Here is an 18,599-nt window from a genome sequence, read left to right on the forward strand (position 1 = left end):
GCAGAGGTGGCTCTATGCCAACACCTGAAAGAATGTGCTCTTGCACAACAGGAGCAGGAATTACCTAAACTTATCGAGGACACATACGCCAAATTAGGTAGAGATAAATTGGGAGCTAGAGCTACAAAACCACAAGTGATGGGTAGTCCTGAAAAGAACAACCCCAAGCAAACACCTGATTCTTCTCAAAAGAAATGATATAATACACAAAAGAAAAATAGAAAGAATAGATCACAAACTAGGTGCTGGTCTCCTCAACAGGAGCCTCCGATAGGAGTTAAAACTTTAGAAATCGTGATATTAATTAAATACCTGATACGTATCAGGATACTGATACACGTTCCTCTTGTTCCTTTCAGGGTTCATCAAAAAACTCGGAGAAAAAAGGACTGTTAGAACACAAAGCAGAAGAACGGACAAAGTCTAGAGATACACATCGCACTTTGGACTATAATATCAAGAAAGAAGATAAACCAAAATCAAAACCTCAATTTAAAAAGAAGAAAGTAGCTTGCCTTAAGATAAAACATGCCCAGGCTGCCGAGGACTCAACTTCTGAACGGGGAATGTACTCTGACGATGCTACACAGTGCAGCAGAAGTAACAATAGCTCGCCAAGACCTGATGGAATTTCTTGTGACAGAAGCGTTGAATGAACATATCACTGTGGAAACACCTGATACTAGAGTAAGTGCCCCACACCTGTTATACAAAATAACACTCTAAATCAGAGGTCTTCAAACTTTTGGATGCCGAGACCCCCCTGTCAACATTTTGAGGCGTAAGGACCCCCTCCTGACAAAAATTTCTAAACCTGTTGACTAAATTGTGTGGGATGAAAATGTAAATGAGGTTATGTGATGCCGCGTATTTTGGGATAGCATTGCTTCATTATTTTGACATTTTTTACACACAGTAACACAGAGGAAAGATTTCACCCAATCAGTACCCATTTATAGCCAAAATACAGCAATTATCATCAGAAAGATTTCAAGTCAACCTTTGTGAAGGGCCTTCCACTCTGCAGCAATACGTGCTGCCACATTAGAAGCTCACCTGGCCCTGACCGGGAGAAGCAGGGGTCCCTTAAAACCCTGGCGGTTTTGTGCAGAGTTAAACAGTTTACCCATGCAGCTTTCCTTTCACCCCCTCCCTTCCATCCCTCTCTCCTCTCCTAACCCCGGATCCCTCTCTCACTTTGCAGGCCATTTTCTTTCACCCCTTTTTACAACTTCTGAATTCTCCCCATTCAACCTCTCACTTCACCTTTAATCACCTCTTGCCATTCTGTATTTTCACTGACCTCATCTCTAACAGTCTCTCACATTTATCTCATGGCCTCTCTGGCCCCGTCACCTCCTGTTCCCCTCAGCACTTCTATTCACCTCATTCCTCCATTCATATTTTTTTCTATTTGTATCTTACACCTCTCCAGTCCCCCCATTCCTCTTTCACATCTCCCCTTTGTTCTAACAGAAGCCCTCACCTTTGGATCACACTCACTTCTTGCGTGTCCACACTTCTCTTTGGCAATTCACATTTCTCCTCATCCCTGACCTCTTCAATCAAATTCTTTCACTCCCTTGCTGTCCTCCCTCATCCTCTCATCTCTCCTCACCAAGCATACGGGTCAGACTCATATGCTCCTCTCGGCATGTGCCACTCTGCTTATTGTTCCCTAATTCAAGAAGGCATGAGTTGTTGGTCTCGCTGTTTTGATGCAGGTCGCGCAGTTATGGAACGTGCACCCTCCTTTGCTTCGCTCCACCAAGAATCTATTATCCTTTAGGAAGATATAAAACCTTTCTCTATTCTCTGTAGGTTACCCCATTTGGCTGGTTCTCCTTCTGTGTGTTTCTCATTTTCCTTCAGGCAGTAGATGGTTATTAGCCCCAGGACATCTTTTGGTAACAGTAGTGCATTACAAATGTAAATAATAATAGGCAGAAGCAGGGGCGCCACTTGACCAGAACTTCAGGGGGGGGGGCTAACACTCCCAGTCAGGGCTGGTCCTAACACTGGTCGCACCCGGAGCAACAGTCTTTTTTGATGCCCCACCCCCGTTTCCTCCTTCTCCATGAACTCCTTCACTGCCACTCACCAACAATGCACCACATCTCTCTATAGCACCTTTCTGACAAATATTTCATTTTTTATAGCACTACTCATAGTTTACTCACACTCATTTCTGTGATCTGCATGGTACATATTCTTTGAAGCAGGCACATTAACCCTCTGCACTGTGTGGGCGATGCAACAGTGTGAGAGTAGGGCAAGAGGAGTGACTGCAGGGTGAGTGAGGTGGCGTATGAATTTGGGTGCGGATGCAAGTTCAGAATGGGATGAATGAATGTATGATTACTGATGGGCTTGTTTGAGTGAGTTGCATATTGAGTAGTGAAGGGGACAGGTGAGTGAAGTGTCACATGAGTGCAGGATGAGTAGTGTACTCATGTGACTGCAGGGTGAGGTATAGTGTGAGCAGCACAAGTGCATTGTGAGTGCAGAGTGATCACTGTGAGTGCAAGGTGAGCGGGTGAATGGTGTGAGTGCATGGTGATCAGTGTGAGTGCATTGTGATCGCTGTGCGTGCAGGGTGAGCGTGAAAGTGAAAGGCGAGAATGATGAGTGAGTTGTCTGAATGCAGGGTGAATTCCCAGACACTTGAAGTAACTCAGCATGTTACTGACGGCGGCGTAGAGTTTATGATCTAAGTTAAACTATTGCGGCATTAATCGGGGTTCGAACGTGAATAAAATTAATTATGTGCTGATCCTGCAACAAACTTCCAGCCCTATGGTTAGGGTTGCCAGCAGATTATTTTGATGGCTCAGTCGGTACAAAAAAAATATGAATAGAAAGCACTTTTAATTGTGTTCCAGGGCTGCCTCAATGATCCATGACTGATAATTAAAGAGAACAAAGACAGAAAAGTCATATAACAAATGCATACATACTTTTTTATTTCTAAGTCTATTTAGTGCCAAGAGGAGATCTTTGCAGGCTCTTTAATCAAAACACGGCAGGCATTTTTCTTTTGGCTAACCTACTTGTATGACATTGTTCTGCATTCTGTCCATCGACTGTTGTTTTTGCATTTGTCACCCCGAGTGGGACGGGTATGCTCAGACGTGAGTCCCGTGCTCTCCATGCCACTGGAATCAAGCTATCCTGGCTGAAGAGGGGTGAAACCCCGAAACCGGTCCTAGGATGCTTGTTTCCAGTCCAGGGAGGACCTGGCTTGGCAGTTCGGGCTGGACTGTTCCCATGAGGCACAGGGTCAAGACTGATTTGCATATGGCTGGGTTCAAACTGGAATGGCGTGGTGAGCAAAAAAACGATGGATCTAGGCCCAGATCTCTGTACTGGGGTGAATGTATGACATTGTTCTGCATTCTGTCCATCAACTGTTGTTTTTGCCTTTAAACAAAACACGGCAGGCATTTTTCTTTTGGCAAACCTACTTTATATTCCTTTCCATGAAATGCATTCTCAAACTACAGCAATAAATGTAAAAGACAAATGTAAGTAATAGGCTGAGTGGGGACCCAGGGGGTACTGGAACCAGGGATAAACCCTAAGCCTCTGTAACCAGTTTTCAAAGGCATGTAAAAATGCAAATGGTCTTTAAAGACCTGTGAAAAACACGGAGGTGCCGGAGATAAGACTCCAGACACTGCCCAGCTGAGCCCCCAGCAGCTCGAGTTTCACTGCAGCAGCCCGGACTGAGACACAGGACGGGGGAAGACGGAGGGGGGGGGCTGAAGCCCCTGGGCCTGTGCAGAAGTGTGAATGGGAAGGCGCGACCCCTTTATATCACTCCACGGCCCCCCTGGGGGTCGCGCCCCACAGTTTGAAGACCCCTGCTCTAAATGGAGGTGGACATAACTAGGAAAGTTATAGGTTTCTTTTGAGAGAACCTGAGTTTTGGTTATGACATCCTTTTGCCTGAAAAGAATTGGCCTCCTAAGTCTATTATTTTTTGCCCAAAAGGAGAAACGGGTATTCTACCTGCGTTCTCTGACCTTGTTCCAGAATATTTAAAATATTCATATGAACAGGAGTGCACTTGCTCCTGCACTATACCGCAATCATGTAGGATGGATGCTTAGTCACCTCACCATGAAATCCCAGTAAAAAATACTCCAACTCCACAGATACAGTACCTAATAAAACATAACGTGAACAAACAAGTCAGGGAGATCTTAGATCAACTTGAATTCCAAGGTGTAAAAGAAAATTGCACCTCTTTCATGAATAAACTTTTGTTTCCCGTAATGAAACCCAGTAATTCATATTGTCTAGTTTTAGACTACAGGCATTTAAACACATACACAAAGACATTTACAGTACAGAATGCACACAGTGCCGCATTATTGAATAACATTGTGTGGAAAAAATATAAAACAACCATAGATATCTCAAATAGCTTCTTCTGCCAAAATATAGCACCTGAAGGCAGATATTTGACAACATTCTCAGCCCGCAGCTCTCAGCATCAATTCAGTTTGGGTAGCACTTTGTATACTCTTCCTAGTCCTCTGGATAGGTTTAGTGACTGTCTTTCTCTTGCTCGTAAATGGACATTCTCTCCATGAACGCTCCGCAGCATCACATATGACCTTGGTCCTTAAACCATATAAGTCATCTCACCATAAACAGTAAGACCTGTCCTTTGTGAACATTACCGCAGTTCCAATTCTTGAAGGAAGAGTTTGGGATAGGGTTTCATTTGGTGTATTTGGTCCCACTGAACTTTTAAAAATACCACATTTATTTAACATTTCTTTGAATTATATCATCACCTCCAGTACATTACCTTACGATTGGGATTTTGAAACTATGAATAGTAGACTGTCTGTTTTAGAACAATCTGCTGCATTCTCAACAAGCGAAATGTATGATGATACGTCTGATTTTGACACCATGTATTGTTACCAAAATTATGGTCATCATTTTGTGCATAAAGCAAGTGCTGCACGTAATATTTTTGAATACCACCAATGTGAACATTGCCCTACACCACCGAAAGGTAATTCACAAGCATTTGCACAAAAGTTTGCTTATTTGTCTGGGTTTAATACATCAGATCCACGCTCATATTATTTTAAGCTTGCACCAACATCTGCAAAGAAAATAAGCTCACTAACCTAAAACAGATACATTCTGCTTCCTTTATTTCCCAACTGTCTGAACAGGGTATTGCCTTATGGAAAGACACTATAGATGTAAAATCAGTCTGGGGGACTAAGGAATGGCAAGTTCAGGGATCTGAGGCACTGTTTAGAGCATGCCTAATTCCACAGCAGATTATTTTCCTGAACGACACTGTGGAACAGACTTCCTGTCTTGGGTTAGCCAATGTTAGAAACAGCCTCTCCTGTTCTAGGACCCTTTCGGTCTCTAGCTTTTTCTCTTCAAAGCCCACTGCCCCGAGACTCAACTCCTGAGCCAACAAAGCCTTTTTCTCTGCTAAGGCCCTCTGGGCCTCTCTGTGCCCTGTATCCAGTTGTGCTAGCCCCATGGCATGCTCCAGTTTGAGCTTTTCTAAAGCCAGCTGATGCTCACTCTCCTTCTGCCTATCCACCAACTCCTCTGGGGACCATGAAAGGGATTGGGGACTAACCCTGGCACTAGACCCAGCAAGGTACTCCCTATTTATCGGGTTCTCCCTACCTACTGGCGTCCCTGCCCTGTCATTTTCTTCCTCCTCTTCAGACTCTTCAGGGCCACCCTCAGATCCACCACCCTCTTGGTGTGCGGCCTGGGCACTCATCCTCTCATAGTCCTCCCATGCCCATTTGTTAGCCTGCCACTGGAGTAGAGTTTCCTGAAGGTCTTGCGGGGTCTCTTACCCAGTAACTTCTACAAATCTCTCCTCACAGAACCCCCTCAACTCCAACATACTGTATTTTTACAGGTCTGCTAAAATAAAGGCAGATTCCATTCTTGCACTGCTCTAAGACACAAATGCAACACGGGGACCTAGGTGTCTGAGCTGAAGCAGGAATACACAATTCAAACATGACACTATTTAGGAGAAAACAAAATCAGGAACAATAATCCCCAAACCTGTGATTATCTAAATGCTGAGTTTGTAGTGCAACCAGTTATCGCTGTGGTACTGCGCAAACGCAAGCCCCATCCTCATCGCTGACAACCAATGTTAGAAATTGGATTTCTGGTTGGCTAGGGCATGCGCCAAAGCCAGGCAGAAACCACCACTCTAGTCAGGGCAAGGGAGTTACACGTTGAAGATAACCACTGCTCACCCCCTTGGTAGCTTGGCACGAGCAGTCAGGCTTATCCCAGAGGCAATGTGTAAAGCGTTTGCGCAACACACACAAACAGCAGCAACACACTAGGCACACCACAAAAGAAACTCCACACAAAGTTATATAAAAAATAGCCTTTGTATTATCCAAAAAACATTAGAAGCATAATCACACATATATGCTGTGCCAACTGGCACCAGGTCATAATTTACAGGGGATTATTTACATGACAGGGCCAATCAGGCCACTGTCAGAACCATCACAAAGCACAAGTAGTAAAAATAACACGACCAGTAACTACTGGTAAAATATTGTACTCAGCATTAGCACTAGCAACATAAATGCATTATGTCTGCATCACATTAGGCATAAAACACATTATGTATAAATCACAATTAGGAGTGCACCGTAGTAACACTCCCAAGATGCATACATCACCCTCAGCATAAACACATTATGCGCAATCACTGTGCCTTGCGCTCCATCAGGACACAAAAATGACCCCACGCCAACTGGCCTTTCTTGGGGCCCAAATGCCCACTGTCCAAAATGTCAGGGCTCTAAACGTAGGGCCTTTCACTGGCCCTCTGGCTGTCTTGCAGCCAAATCAATGTGTGTCATGCACTGGGGGCCAAGGGGTGCATCTCGCCCCTTCCTTCTCATCACCAAAAGAAATAGCCCCACGTTGCAGCTGCCCGCGCTCTCGCGATGCAGCTGAGGATAGTGGCTTTGCACGGGCACTAACAGTGCCTAGGGAGCCCCTTTTTAATGGGGCCCTTCCGGTGCAGCTCTGGACACCACAATGCAGCCAACAACGAAATTAGCCCTGACACCAACTGTACCTGATGAGCGCCTAAAGAGAAATCAGTACTGGAACTACCATTGCCTCAGGGAGCGCCAACACTGCTCCACGGGCCGTCCCCACTCATTAGGACAGATTGTTGCTGGTTCCAGGCACCGACTCGCGGAACCCTCCTTCAACCTCTCTCGGTCTCCTCTGGCAGCTACACCACCTTCCGCACCTTGTTGGCTGTCCGGGTCTTCCTGCAGTCACCGAGGAAGCCAGGACTCCTCCAGATGCTACGGACTTCGGCCGGGAGCCCGCGAGGCTCCAGTTCGGCAAACACCGGCCTCTCTCCCCATTGGCCGCACACCGGGCGCTCTGCTTCCTGGACTTTAAGCTCCGCCCAATGTCAGGCAGCCTTGTCTGACTTCCTGATTTCCTGAGGCGGTGGTTCTGGCTGATCTTGGCGGCTCTTCAGAACTGCGGGGTGGGCTCCCGCTTCTCCATGAGCCCAAATGCGGGGTAGGCTCCCTCTCAGAATGAGCCCAAATGTGGGGTAGACTCCCACTTAGAATGAGCCCAAATGCGGGGTAGGCTCCCGCTTCTCCTGGAAGCACTGGGGAATCCAAACACTGGGATTCCCTCCAGACACACTGCAGCCTCGCGCTGCAGGTCACCACGCTTCTACCACCCTGGGAGGAAGATATAGCGCTCATGAGGTGCCCAGTCCAGAAAGTAGAGTTGGGCCCAGGCAGGCCAGCTCACAGGGCCCCCTAGCAGAGGGGCAGTCCCTCGCGGCGGTTTCTCCTGGGGCTCAGCAGTTCCAGCACCCAACACACCACAAGGAAGCACACCTTACATGGGGTCACAGCCCCAATATTTATACAACATTTTCCCTTTGTCTGCCCTGGCACAGGGCTTGAGGGAACCAGCCTCAACTGGTTCTGGGGGGTGTTGAAGCATTTTGTTTACCAGGCTTCCACCCTCCTTTGTCAGATGGGGCTCGGTCCTCAGACACACCACAGGGGGTTGGAGCCAGCATTCATCTAGGCAGGCACAGACCTATTCAGGGTCAGGGGACTACTCCTCCCACTACTCCAAATGCAGATCTCCTATTCAGCCTTGCGCTGATTGACCCTGCCCTCCCTGGAGCCACACACACCTCACCAGCCCCTGTCACTCAAGAGCCAGGCATGCAATACACATCAGGCAGGCAGACACATAGCACACAGAAATGCCAACTTCTAAAAGTGGCATTTCTAAAATAGTGATAATAAATCTGTGCACACCATTGCGCAGCATTTATTTTTACTATTCCAAACATACCAAACTTGACCCCTCTACTCCTCTCATATCAGGAATTATCACTGAAACACTTATCAGGGAATCCCAAATGCATCCCTATGAGAGGGCAGCCTCACAGCAGTGAGAAACCAAAATGTCTGTTTGCCACTACCAGGACATGTCATGCACTTAAGGTACATGTCCTACCATTTACCTACAATGCACCCTGCCCATAGGGCTAGCTAGGGCCTACCTTAGGGGTGACTGACATGGAGTAAAAGGGGCCACACAGACTTGGCAGACACTTTAGGTGTCACGTCACAGCGGCAGTAACACTGCACGCAGAGGCCCTGCAATGGCAGAGGCCTGAGACAGGTTTGAAAGGTTACTTTGGTGGGTGGCGCAAGCAGCGCTGCAAGCCCACCAGTAGCATTTAATTTACTGGCCCTGGGTATCTGAGATACCACTTTACAAGGGACTGACTGGTAAATTAAATACGCCAAACAGGTGTAGACCAATCTTACCATGTTTACCACAGAGAGCACACACATTTTACACTGGACAGCAGTGCTAAAGTGTCCAAAGTCCTAAAACCACCAACACCATGTCAAAAAAAGGCTAGGAGGAAGACAAAAAGTTAAGGGATGACCATGCAAAAAGGGCCAAGTCCAACAGCCAAGATCAAGGACTTGAACACACCTCACATTCCCTCACCTTCACAATTTGAGGGATGGCAAAATTATACAGAACACAGTGACGGAACACTAGATGACATCATGCATGATGTTTCATAAAATTCATTAGACCCTAATTGGAAGGGATGGTTAGTTTGCCCTATCAACACAAATAAGTGTCAGTCAAAGTTCAAGGGTACCACCGAAGGGTTTAGTATCCATAGCACTGAGCTACACTATGCACAAAGAGACCATCCGGGGGTGGTGACATCACACAGTGTTGGGAAGTTATGCCTATAGTGGCTTAGAACCTCAACACTGTCCCAGGTGAAACAATACTTGTCCTTACTCTCAGATTACATGGATTTAAGGGATTTATTGCTAGTCGCCGTAAACGCTTCTCATATGCCATTTACAGCGAACTTTGGAAAATCGATCAGCAGGCAGCTGCAGAGAGATTGCGTGAAATTGGCGGCAGAGTTAACTTAGAAAAGGCTTTGGCAGTGGTTGATAATAGAATGACCACACTAACATCCAGGATTTATTCACTGGGCAACATTGTGTCTTCTGCCATAGATATAATGGAGCAGGATCTATCCATCTTACAACATCGGCAATCGCAATTGAGATCCATTCAATTATTAAGCTGGATGCTACAATCACTATGCTCTGGTTACATACCCTGGCAATATATCAACAGTATGTCTCTGTTCTCTGCTTATAATTTAACGGAAAGGCAGACAGCAATAGCACAAAGGGATGCAAAATATACTATGCTGCACATTGAAAAATTAGCCCAATCACCTTTCACAGTGGCGGAGTCACTGTCTGCAGAATGGTAAACTCATGGCCATATAACATTGCCAGTAACAACCTTCCAGTTTCAATAATGCCTTGAATACCACCAGGTAGGCAGGTATGAAGCAATGGGGAAGGACTTCACCCATGAATCTTGGGAATTACCGTATAAATTTAGATGCAGGAATGGGAACACTAAAGTTTTTCTCAGCGGTACAGACGGGGACACATTAAGTGGGTCTCTAATTTGCCATGATATAATGCTTCACGGGCCTGTAACTGTTAAACTGTTATTTAAAGGGGTCCCCAGCTGCCGTGATAAATCCAGTATTCATGCTACTCTCGAAAGGCAGTTAATTAATGCTGAATGATCAAGGTTGTTGTGGGATGCTTCCCGGCATCGCATATCTAGTCGCAGTAAGTTCCAGGGTTACTTGTTGTATGCAAGTATTGTTTCCACCAATGCACACAGTCGGGGAGGCACCATTATGGCCTTCGTTGAACGTTTCCATAAAAGGGTTTGATTCTCTGAGCCGACTGAAAGCCATGGTTTTACAGAAGAATGTGCCCTTAACCTAGCGTATCTTTGACATGTCTAATATGAAGGGTATAGTACACCTATTTAAGACCATAGATTCTGGACTGTTAAGCACCTTTCGGGCAGTATTCAGAGTAATTCCAGCCTTCATACACTCCGTTTTGGGAAGCGTTTTTGGAGGTCTTCCGCTAATCCTGCTACTGGTAGTGGGTATCCTGATTTTAATTTTTATGCAATGGATGTCCCAATCACTAAGGAGATGGAAAAAACACTCTTGGAGCGCTGTTGCGTGACAGCATGCTACTCCATCTGGGCACAACTCGACTTCAGGAGCTAAGCGAGTCTTGGTTCCTATCATTCCAACTAGTCTGTATTGACTGTGTTTTGCCTATTCTCTACTGCCTATTTTGCAGAAAAGAATGAGTGTTGGACCTCTGTCTAACACTTCCATCGGTTGCACCTCCGGATGTGGATGTATTGCTGGACCCGTTAAAGGTCCACGTTTTGCAGTGTCCTCAGCATATTCCCATGTTGATATCAGTATTCTTAGAGCAACCACAGGATGCTTCAGCTCCTGTGGGATTGGACATCGGCTCTTCCACAGGCACACAGGCTTTGGATGTTTCACATGCTTCCTCAGCATCAGCTGTGGGAACTCTAGAAGATCACCTTTGCTCAATTGACCAAATCTGTGAAGTGTTAAAGGGACGGTCATCTGCAAAGGCAAGCAGCAGTGATGCTGCGTCTCCCACACAGGATACATAAATATTTGGCTCTCCGTGTGCTGGGAAGAATTCAGCCTTTTTTAAAACAACCAAATTGAAACTTTTAAACTGAGATTTTTGTTGTCTCACTTTTTTACTATTTTATGAGCACCATGGCTTTCAGAGGTACATAGTAGCTCAAACTGCCTACTGACATATTTTAAAGGACTTCTATAACATTTCTGGATTTTTTTTAGATCTTTTTTAAAACAGTTTTAACATTGTTTTTTGATTGATTTTAAGGACATTTTTAGACTTTACTGTCGATACTGAGTCAACAAGATCTCAAAATATCTTTATCGCACACACATAACGTATTAATAAAGATAAAGAAGGAAAAAAGGCTAACACTACATGCATAGAGGAGACCGGTACATCCTTCGATTATTCGTAAAATGGCTGATTAATCCACAACAGATTGTAAAGGGTTTCCATCAAATTAAACTCAATGATCAGTCCTATCATTTGGCCAAACCCATGTGCTAATGAGGCTGGTCCCCTGATCAGTGGGACACTCAGCTCCGCACCTTATTGTTGTATCAGGATTTGGTCCACCAAATACACAAACCGTCCATGATGACTGATCTTTTGATGGTAAAGTAAGAAGAAATAGTGCAACGAACAAAAAAAGTGATTTAAAATAGGATGGAATGTCCTCCTTCTAAATACTTTATTCTACGGACTGGACACGCCTCCTAATTACAAAATAGATCAGTGCAAAAGAAGACAGTGACAATTATCTGTCTACATAAGGGCCCTTATGTAGACAGATAATTGTCACTGATCAGGGGACCAGCCTCATTTGCACATGGGTTTGGCCAAATGATGGGACTGATCATTGAGTCTAATTTGATGGAAACCCTTTACAATCTGTTGTGGATTAATCAGCCATTTTACGAATAATCGATGATGTACCGGTCTCCTCTATGCATGTAGCGTTAGCCTTTTTTCCTTCTTTATCTTTATTAATACGTTATGTGTGTGCGATAAAGATATTTTGAGATCTTGTTGACTCAGTATCGACAGTGTAGCCTCTCAAATTTGGCTGTTAGACCCCCTGTGTTTCGTGTGTTATACATTCAGTTGGTGCTGGGGATAAAATCAGGTGTGGGTCTTTAAAAAATATATATCCCTTGGACCCTATTTTAAATGGTTTTGTTTAATCCATTTTTAGACTTTGTCATCTTATTGGATGAGGAGTGAGTGCTATGTTTAGAAATGTACCCAAATACAGGCCTGGGTAGTCCCCTAACCTTTCACCTACATTTACCCTGCCATTGTATTACATAACAGGTTTGGTGCTGAACTTTCGCCTAATTAGATGCTGGATAAATTTCAAGTGGTTTTCTCTGAAAAACTGGCCTCATTTATTATGTATGAGGTTTCTCAGAAACACAGCAGGGTTAGTATCTTCTGCATAATATCTATGTATAAGGTAGAACCCCTGAGGGTACCTCCAGGCCATGTGGATACACCGAGGAGAGACGCTGAGATTCCTGCACACAGACACTCCAGCACGCAGTGGTCTGACATCCCTCGCAGGGTGTCCATCTCGAGACCAAGATGGGGTCCTTCACTCTCTCACACCAGATAATAGGGTTGGTTTTATGCTAAGGGGATTCTTGGCTACACCTACATACATGCTAGGTACATTTAGGTACATCTAGTTAGGGTTAGCATTGGAGGAGTACGCACTGCTATTGTCATGTATCTCTACACCTGTATATATCTATTTTTTTAGCACTATGGTAGACTTCTGCCATCTATTTACTCTATTGATCCTTAAAACCATTTTTATCTGTTTCTGTCTTGTGGTTGTTACAGCACACATATTTATTTTACACTAGAATGACTCTGGTTCAATAAATGCTTATTGAAAACATCCCTACCGTTTATTCTGTGTACTTCTCTGAGACAAAGCAAGTACGAGCAACTGAGCAAAAAGTACTGTACTGTTTCCACGATTCCTGAGGGGGTCAGGGTTGTCATGTTTAATAGTTGCCAAAAACTATGTGCTCCTTGGTAGGTGGGGTTCATAGTGGCACTGTGAGCTAGCTGGTATACAGGCGAACATATCCAGTGGGAGAGTCTGGAATCAGTCTGGACACCAATCCCACAGTTTATGTTGTCTAAACGTGCAGATCTTATATCGATTTATAGGAATGCACAACAGTACTTTTTATTATATTATCTGGGACTGCCAGAGGATTCAGTCCTATTGGGACTCGGTGGTGTCGTGCACGAGCAGGGTCTGTGGAGAGAGCCTCTTACTCTCAGCTAAATGGTGTCTCCTCAATGTGTGGGAGGCCACTGACCTGGTGCATGCGGATCAGACCTGGGTAACTTTGGGCATGATGATAGCAAAGCGTAACATACCTTGTCTATGGGGCGTGGAGTCCACACCAACTCTCAGGGACTGGAAGAGAGAAATGGACTGGTTCATGGTGGCAGGGAAGGCAGTCTATGAGAGTAGAAGTTGTCCCTGGAAGTGGCAAAAGGTCTGGGGCCAATAGAATGTTCACAGGGAAAGCCCATGTGCTGACCCAACAGTTGTGCCGATGCTGCTCCCAGTTTATGAGGGCAAAGTGCAGATGGGGCCCTGGGTGTGATGAATACTGAATAGCACTTTACTGGGATAAATGTTGTAAATTGTATTGAAATGCCTAGATTTTTTTGGTCATATGGACAAGAAAGTGATGCTATATTATGTGATAAACTGCATCAATTTAGTAAAGAAATATATAAAAAAATAAAGTCACATAACAGGGAAGGGACACAGCAACAATTCATAAACAATAGAGCGTAGTTTTATGAACTTTTAGAGACTAACAAAATCCATTAGTGAATTTCAGAGATACAGATTTTAGGACATTTAAAATATTTTTAATTGTAACTGCAAACAAGCATTGATCAACAAAAAGTTTGCAAACTTTTGAAAAGTTTGAAGGAGCCAGTTTGACTACTCTTGCCCGGGTTGGGCAACCTATTCTGACAGGTCGAAGGTGTAGGGGCTAGAGAGGGTACTTTGGACAGTTAACTGGCCACCAGAGCATTTTTAAGGCAAGTTCCAGTTGTTACAAGACAACCACCATAGTCATCAAAGGAGTGGTCCTGAGGCTGAGGGATGCAGGCTTAAAGATGCTTAAGGATGATAATGATGCTGTGCGGTCTACGGGGGTGAAGTCCAGTTAAGTCCTCACTCCACAGGTGATTGGGGCAACTCTGTCAACATTTCTCAAGGGTCCCACAAAGTCTTCTGTGCAGGGTGCCAGGAGCTGCAGATGCAGACCTTTCACTTTTGTAACACAGCGGTAAGGTTGAAAATCTATGGTGGAGGCTGGTGTCGGCTTGTGGTGATGGATCCCAGACAACCAACACTCATGGGTCCAGCAGATGCGGGTGAAACTTTGGCTAATTCTGAATTATCCTTTGGGGTGCCCGGCATCTGGTAGCAACAAAGCGGTGGCTACTAGAGATTAGACCTGGGCAGAGTTTGCGGAGTCTCTCTACACAGAACTACACGAAGTGACCAAAAAACTCTGCCATGCTATCCAGAGCTCCGCAAGCAGCAGAGTGCGGTTTGTCAGCGCGAACAGCACCATGCGCAGTGCAAGAGGGTGCTGCTACTTTGTTATGCTCTAGTAGATATTTCAATGCAAATGGATGGTGTATTAACGCAAGCAGACACGACCATCTGCGACCACCTGAGTTGAGAAAGCTCGCAGGGAGGTGGTCTAGCATTGGATTTTTCTAACTCACCAACTTAACGTTTTTCAGAACTCTGTGTGCTCTGCAGAGTGCGGAAATCTTTGCAAACTCTGCGAATGGAGTGGAGTTCACCGCCCAGGCCACTAGAGATACGACTGGGCTCTTTCAGCTCTTGTGTCCCTGGCGCTGGCTCCAGAGGATCAGCCAACTGATCCCTGAAGTCACTGCTGTCGTTTTAGGGAGGAACCCAACTTTTCCCCGGGTAATGAGCCTCAAGCACAGTCCCAATTTTACCAGCACAAAAGTGCAGCAGGTGCAGTTCTCCCAACGGTGCAGCCTTTCTTTGTGCAGGTTGAGGGCAGCAGGGCAGTACTTCTTTGGCCCTTTCTTTAAGTCAGGTTTGTACTACTGAGCAGGGTGCCAGGGGTGCTTTATTTATCCTAGGGAATGGACTTGAAGGGACCACGTGGTCCCTATCCAATGGGCTATTGGTCCCCCTCCTACCTAGTGATGAAGTTCCTGTGATGTGTTGCATCTAGCTATCCCAGAGTGCCACATTCCTGCAGACGGCATGTCCCTTCCTTGGTCCTGAGGAGCTTGGTAACCCACCTTATGGGTGTGACTACCAAAGGGCTACACGCCCAAAGTCGAACCGGTTTTGGAGCTCGTTTTCTCTCCTCAACCCTGTCTCCACTTTGCCTTCAAGAACAAAAGACATCCTGTTCAGGGGTGTCAGCACGTATTCCCTACCAAAGACAACTTCACCTTTGAAGCTTGCCTTTTTGTTTATCCCCGTGAGTTGCCATCCTATGGAAGGAAGTGAGACTTCTCTCCACAGCAACAACCTTTGTTTCTGAGCCGGGGAATTATTCACATGTCTCCCCAGGTGGGTAGAACTCTCTTTGAATGCTAAAGCCTTTGTCAGGCTATTGGACTAGCTGGACACAGAAATGGCAACTTGATCATTAAGTTGCATTTACTGTCACAATTTATCTGATACCTTACATGACCCGGTTTGGCAGAACCATTCAGGAGTACACTGGTTTGGGGTGCCTGTAGGGAAAACCTGTACTAGCCAATGGTGCCACTAACGTTATCCACAGCAAAATGACAATTCTGATGTGTTGCTGTCAAGACATATGAAAATATATATACTCTATAAGCCTTCCTTCTGGGAGATTTACATATATTGATAAGGGATGTGGTGGGTTTGCCATTGGTTTTAATGCCCTCCCAGTCTGCAGTGGGAGATTGGGAGCCATTTTGTACATTGTCATACTTAAAGTGGCACAAATAGTGCTGCAGTCCTATGTGGACACTCTGCCTTACTTGCCCTGGGTACCATACACCAGGGACTTATAAGTAAGTCACTCCTTACCAATTGGCTATAGCCAATTCAACATGTCTTTTGCAATGGGTCAGAATGCTGGCACTGAGGTCTGGACAGCAGGCCTCAGTGCACTCTCAAAGTCAAAAAACCAGCAGTTAGCCGTCCAAATGGTGGCAAAAAGTGGGAGGATACCTGCCAAAAACCTGTTTCCTTCCATTGCTATTCTGTGCACCAGTGCCAGCTGCACGTTTCTGAGCAAAGCATTGGGAACCAGCACTTATTCTTCTACAGATTAAGCAATGCCTATGAAACTTCCTTAATGGGAGGCAAATACCTCTGCCAAGATCTGAAATGATCTGCAGAAGACTAAATCCAACCTTAAGACCTACCTTTCACTTACACACTGACTCACTCTGACTTAGTCATTCACTTAACTACTCGGTAATTCACTTGCCTGCTCTTTCACTCATCAAGCCATTTACTAACAATTATTAGATTTAACAATGGGGTTCCCAATCACTCTCTTGGCCTTCACAGCTAGGTGTAAAGAAAGATCTTGTACTTTATAAATATTAAGCTGACAGGAATCAATGTAGGCAATAACTCCGGAGACATTCCAAACTTGTAACTTTGGAAAAGCTCCGCAGAGGTGTGAGATGATAAATAATGTCCTCTGAGTATCTCTTCCTATGCACATTGCTGTGTGCTCAATGTAAAATGCACTTCTGTTGTGTTTCAGGGATAATGGCTTTGAAGAATGGGAGAGTTACCAATGGAAATACCACACCATCACATGCCCTCATTGAAAAGGAGTACTTTGAAAAGTGCAAGCCAGAGATAATGGAGCGAGGGCACTGGAATAACAAGAGAGAGTTTCTGCTGTCGGTCGCAGGGGAAATCATTGGATTAGGCAACGTCTGGAGATTTCCTTTTCTCTGTTACAAAAATGGAGGAGGTAGGTCCAGGGCACTGGTCTAAATTTGATGCTAAAATAATATTCAGACTGATAGATTATAATCCACCTGTAGTGAGGGCTGCAATTTATATACATACACTGCTAAGTTAGCATAACCGCGTTAGATGTTAGAAAGCCATCTGGCCACTTTTGCTGCTTTTGCACACAACACTGCAGTTACATGTTATTATTGAAAAATGCTTGCTCACCTTTTCTTCTCATGAGAACTGTCTGTTGTTCACATCCCTAGAGGTGCGCGGCAACCTTGGTCTGAACATTGTGTAAAGAAACAGTCTGGGTCTCCAGACAATGCATGTTTTCGAGTTCAGCTTGATCGGCCCACTATTTAGCCATAACACGCACACAGCTGCAAATACCTGAGAGTCGAGAGCTTTTAATATTGCAGTCTGCATGCCTTTAACACATTCTGAAGAAGAGCTTTCCCAGGAGCAGAACACACCTGATCCTGTGATGTGATTCCACTAAGCTGATCTTTACGGTATGGGGTTCCCCATTCAAGCCTAGAGACCTTCTACTAGTCTAATAATATTAGTTTACTAGCGAAAGGAAGGTGGCTGTATTCCACTGTCATTTATACTATGATTTCTCCTTTCATTTTTTATGGTATTGTAACAATGCTGATGGTTTTGATTTTAATCATTTGTCTGCTTATGTTAGCCAAAATACTGCATCTTAGGACACAAGGTTTATAAAATAAACTCTTTAAACTTTACCGTGTCTCTGTTTACTCTTGTTGTGGACTGATATGAGAATAATAACGAACAGGTATTTCTGATTCCCACCATTCCTGAGAGTATACTTAGTCGCTTGTTCTGGGTTGTCTATACATTGGGACCTCCGAGATAATACGGATAACGAATGGGACACTGATGCTGGTCGGATAGGGGTTCTGGGTTCTGAGGTGAGTTTTTGGTACACCACAATTCACTGAGGTCCTGGTTTCCTGCGCATAGTTCTGTGCATGAGCAGAATCCCTGCAACACACCCATAATTGATGAATTCTACCTCCTGTAACTGGAGTACTGGAAAAGAGTGATCAAGTGAGGAAATGTGGTGTTGGGATGATATATGTCAATTTCCAAAGTAAATCTAGAATTTTGGGTAGACATGGGTTGAAATATAATTCAGACCCATTGCTGATGTATATGTTCTATTAAGTGATAGTAGTACATATGAGCACACATTCTACCTTGGTATTATCTAATCTTGTAATGGTATTTAAGTTGGGAGACTTTTATGATGTTTGAATTTGATTACTTGTTGCTTGTGTTGGGTCAACAGTAGTGTAGATGAGGGTCATATACTGCTTTTAGGTGTCTCTTTTAGTCAAATGTTTCTTACAGTGGTTATTGGTGTATATCATGCATAGACAGAGTTCTTGGGTGCTTGCCAATTGGAGTATTGCTAAATGCATTGGCCATCTCAAAGTATGGAGTAATTGATGTCTTTTCAAGGATCCATAGTATCC

General features: G+C 44.7%; 1 protein-coding gene across 6 annotated transcripts in view; it reads left to right on the top strand.

The window, feature by feature from the left end:
* Nucleotides 1–18,599, top strand: part of LOC146854878 (sodium- and chloride-dependent GABA transporter 2-like) — a 1,159,405-nt gene that overhangs the window by 304,894 nt on the left and 835,912 nt on the right. For 5 of the 6 annotated variants that reach the window (XM_085652286.1, XM_085652283.1, XM_085652284.1 and 2 more), the window contains exon 2: nt 16,895–17,110. In XM_085652286.1, coding sequence (XP_085508412.1) covers nt 16,900–17,110 — 211 coding nt within the window. In that variant the 5' untranslated portion in view covers nt 16,895–16,899. Of the gene's footprint in view, nt 1–359; nt 688–16,894; nt 17,111–18,599 lie in introns of all 6 variants that reach the window. The other variant, XM_085652282.1, reaches the window with a different exon arrangement.

Source organism: Triturus cristatus, chromosome 4_1 (genome assembly GCF_964204655.1).
Source record: "Triturus cristatus chromosome 4_1, aTriCri1.1, whole genome shotgun sequence".
In the NCBI taxonomy this organism is placed as follows: domain Eukaryota; kingdom Metazoa; phylum Chordata; class Amphibia; order Caudata; family Salamandridae; genus Triturus; species Triturus cristatus.